Consider the following 3,828-nt stretch of genomic DNA (forward strand, 5'->3'; position numbering starts at 1 on the left):
TTTCATCTTTCCTCTCCACACACATACCAAAAACAAAAAGAGAGGAAGAAATCACAAAGTCCTCTTGATAAGCTAAGCCATATAAGAAATCCTCCTCTTCGTGGAAACTCAAAAGTCAGACTACTGATGTTACCTAGTAAGTTAGTTTAGGTCATATGTTACTACAATCGGACTAAGCTCTTCGTGCAACGGGAAAACTTTCTTGCTCTAGCGGAAATTTAAGACCAAGCTTGGGTTCAATCACCAGGTGAGCAAGCAAATATTATCCATGATGATCTCGAAACTTAACGACGACAAGAGAGCCTATTAAGGACAAGCAAGCAAGATGACTTGAACACTCAGCTTATCGCCATCAAAGATATTCACAAGCAACACAAAAACAATTAAGCTGAAAGAGAGTCAAGACTCGCATGAATAGATGCAAATATAGGCATTGCACAAGGATAAGGAGCTCTCACCTTAATTTCAAATCTCCCTTGTGCTTTCTCCAATCTCTCTCTGGGCATGCCGATGCAGCAATAAGAACCACAACCTAAAGAAATTTGCATATCATACAGAAAAAAAAAAAAAAAAGAAGCTAAGTATCAAACCATGCATTTGCCCTTAATGATGTTACTACTCATTTTATATATCTAGGGTCTATGAGAAATTATCAATAGTCTTATTCTCTAACGACTATACAGCATGAGATGTCTAGCTCATAGGAAGATGCGTACTCTACAGTCTACACTCATAATGGTGATCCAAAATGCTGATCCTAAATTATTAAAATCAAATCAAGGAATAGAGATCTAGAGAGAGAGAGAGAGAGAGAGAGCGGGAAGGCCAGAGAAGAAAGAGTAATTAAGCATGACAAATGACAAGTGAGAGTTAAGAGACCTTGAGAGTAAACCATGTCATAAATACATATTGCTGCGTGAACCAAGCCCTACGGGAGGGGAAAAAACCAAAGGAAAATAAAATAAAAGATAAAAACGTGAAATCTCGGACTTGATGGATCTCTGTCACCATATAATAATAACAATAATCCCTTGACTGATGTTAAAGTATATTTATGCACAAAGTTTAAAGAAGAGAGTGATGGAAAATAGATGGCGGCTCTCTTGTCTGTTTCCATTTCTCATGATCCTTCCCAGTAGAGAGAGCTAAGTTCACCTGTGAATTATGACCAAGTAGAAGCAGAAAACAAAGAGCTAGCTCCGCTGATCATGGAGCTTGCCTTTGACACAAACTGTGTATCCTCCTTTTTTGCTCATCTTTCTTCTCTAACTTTCTCAGATTTCCAAGTCCAAGGACATGGATGATGCCTTGCCTTTGCTCGGTCCGTTCAGTAGTGGCCACCCATCATAGACCCTCAATTGGTGCGAGGAGTACTGCGAAGGAGTTGCAGAAATCTGAGGGGGTTGCAACGAGGATGTGCTGGGTTCGCTGGACTCTGAATCGGGACACTCCATATTGACACCGAAAAGCCTAAACTTCTTCGCAGCAGCCTTATTCCCGTGGACTACCGGCACCGAATCAAACACCACAGGCTCGACACCTCTTCCGCCACCAAGAAGACCGCCACTGCCACCGCCACCACCTCCACCTTGTACCTCCACATTCCCCATTATCCCCACTTGGCGCGGGGCCATGCTTGATCTGAGGTAAAACACCGATGAGCCCCCATAATTCGAGCTATTTATGATGTCGCCATGCCCATAAGGGTGATTGCTCGTGCTTCCATAGCTGCTCTGATAAGGGTTCCCAAGAAAAGTAGTACTAGATGTGACGGCCGAACCTACAAGCGATGATAGGCCCCACGGAACCGAGCGGTGGAACGAGAGTTGGTGATGGGGAAGTGGGAGATTGGGAAAGACCGAGGCGTGTTCCGGCGGATTGGGCCTCCTCCTCCAATCAATGTACAACCGATCCTTACCCGACTCGCCGGCCCCTCGTTGGAATGACACAATGTCACCAGCATCGAGCTTCTTCTCCTTCACGAAGCGGCTCCAACCCTTGGTCATCACGTAGCTCTGGCTGCTGTTCCAATAGGAGTACCGGAACCGCCATGGCTTCCCATTTCGGTCTTCGAAATTCAGGAGGAGCCCCTTGTCGCTCGTGGACGAGTCAAGGGGGAAGTACTTCTCGGCATGCTGCTTTGGGATGACAAGGCGGTTGAGCTTGCCCACATCGCTAGGGGTCACGACTTTGTCGAACATGTGCTCTTTCTCGATCTCGGCACCTGGCGTGTAGCTCTCTTGTGCGCTGTGGTTGTCGTTCCGCGGGGACAGGTCCATGAATTCTAGAGGAAGAGAAAGGGTTTGAACCGAGAAGATAAAAGAGAAGATGAGGATGAAGGAGAAGCAGAAGGGCAGTGGTTACCTCGAATCATCTGCTGGTGGTTGTTCAAGAAATTAAAACCCTTGATTTGCTCCCACTTTTGTCTCCTCTTTGTGGATCTAGTCTAGGAATTGAAAAGGAAATAACTGGAGCCAGAAAAATCAAACAACACATATGAGAGATACTAAAGAGAAACGCAGTGGGAAAGAATGTGTGATTGGTGTGAGGATATGAGTGATATATGTGTGGATGAGAACAAAATAATATAGAACACACTCACTGCAAATGTACTGATGCTGGTCTTTGTTTGTGTGATTACTAGGGTAAAGATTCTTCAGGAGATCTTGGAGACCCAAAAGTGGAAGAAGGAGGAAGCTCATCACAATGAAGGTCGGTCTTTTTGCTTCTTTGACCACCAAGACACTCTTGAAGAGGCCATGGACGTTTCAAAGAGGGTAAGTTCTTCCTCTTGTTGTTGACCTTGAAAGTTGAAACTTGAGCATGTGAACTATATACATGGAGAGGGAGAGAGAGAAAGAGAGAGAGACCAGTGGAGCTCACAGAGAAGAACTGGGGGGAAGAAAAAACAAAAGCTAGAAAAAAAATTTAGAGAGAGAAAAACCATATGGGGGTTATGATATTTTTTTCTTCACAAGGTGCCTCCCTGGAAGTTTCTCAAGTTTAGGATATTCAATTTACATTTTTCCTTACCCCTCATTTTCTTGATTAATTCTCTCTTGAAAGAGAGAGGAAGATTATTAGTAGGGACCCCATGTATTATCTGGTTGGCTCATGTGACCTTGTCCTTTTCATCATCCAGGGTGGACTATTCTGTCTCTCTTTTTCACATTTTCCAAACACAAAAAAGAAATCATTATTAAAGGCTTTGAGATAAGGCCCAAGAAAAGGACCAGCTGTTTTGGAGAGAGAGCAAGAGCTGTATACTTTTCAATATACTCTGCACAATTGACCAAATGCTAGTATTGAATCAAGAATAAGACAGACAGATTATTGTTTCAAAAGAAAGAAGAAAGTTGTATTAGTCTAATTGGGGAGTATCTAACTGGGGGGGGAGGCGCGATGAGAGATGGGGTCTTGAGAGTTTTGAATGATGAGTTTTTGATTATTTTGTGTTTGTAGGGACCATTACATTCTGTGGGGGTGGTGGGAGTGGGGGTCTAGCTATATTACCCAAGAATCAAAAGTGCATATAAACTTTGCCAATTGACTGCTAAGTGCTAACTTGCCGTGAAGCATGCTGCACCTATATGAGCCACATCCTCTCTCTCTCTCTCTCTCTCTCTCTCTCTCTCTCTCTCTCTCTCTCTCTCATAATAACTCTTTATAATTGTGTAGTCATTTTACGAGCCACACTTGTGTTAAGTTCTCTGAAGGAGATAAGTCCCTAGGCTTTTGTGCATGTAGGTTATATGGATTCTGTCCATTATTTCTTGGGAAAAAAAAAACTTTCCACATCTACATAACCCTCTACTAGGGTTTATATGA

At 43.2% G+C, this 3,828-nt stretch overlaps 1 protein-coding gene across 1 annotated transcript; it reads right to left on the reverse strand.

The window, feature by feature from the left end:
* Positions 1–864: 864 nt before the first annotated feature.
* Positions 865–2,955, reverse strand: LOC115689983 (B3 domain-containing protein Os03g0120900-like). The gene is made up of 3 exons (XM_030616195.2): positions 2,603–2,955; positions 2,365–2,468; positions 865–2,284 (listed from the first exon to the last, which is right to left on the reverse strand). Exons 2-3 carry the CDS (start codon positions 2,372–2,374, stop codon positions 1,275–1,277), a joined length of 1,020 nt encoding a protein of 339 aa, XP_030472055.1. The 5' UTR covers positions 2,375–2,468; positions 2,603–2,955; the 3' UTR covers positions 865–1,274.
* Positions 2,956–3,828: the final 873 nt, after the last annotated feature.

The sequence above is a fragment of the Syzygium oleosum genome, unplaced genomic scaffold, assembly GCF_021117445.2.
Source record: "Syzygium oleosum isolate NSW1041296 unplaced genomic scaffold, Sole_v2.1 Sole_v2.14, whole genome shotgun sequence".
Lineage (NCBI taxonomy): Eukaryota > Viridiplantae > Streptophyta > Magnoliopsida > Myrtales > Myrtaceae > Syzygium > Syzygium oleosum.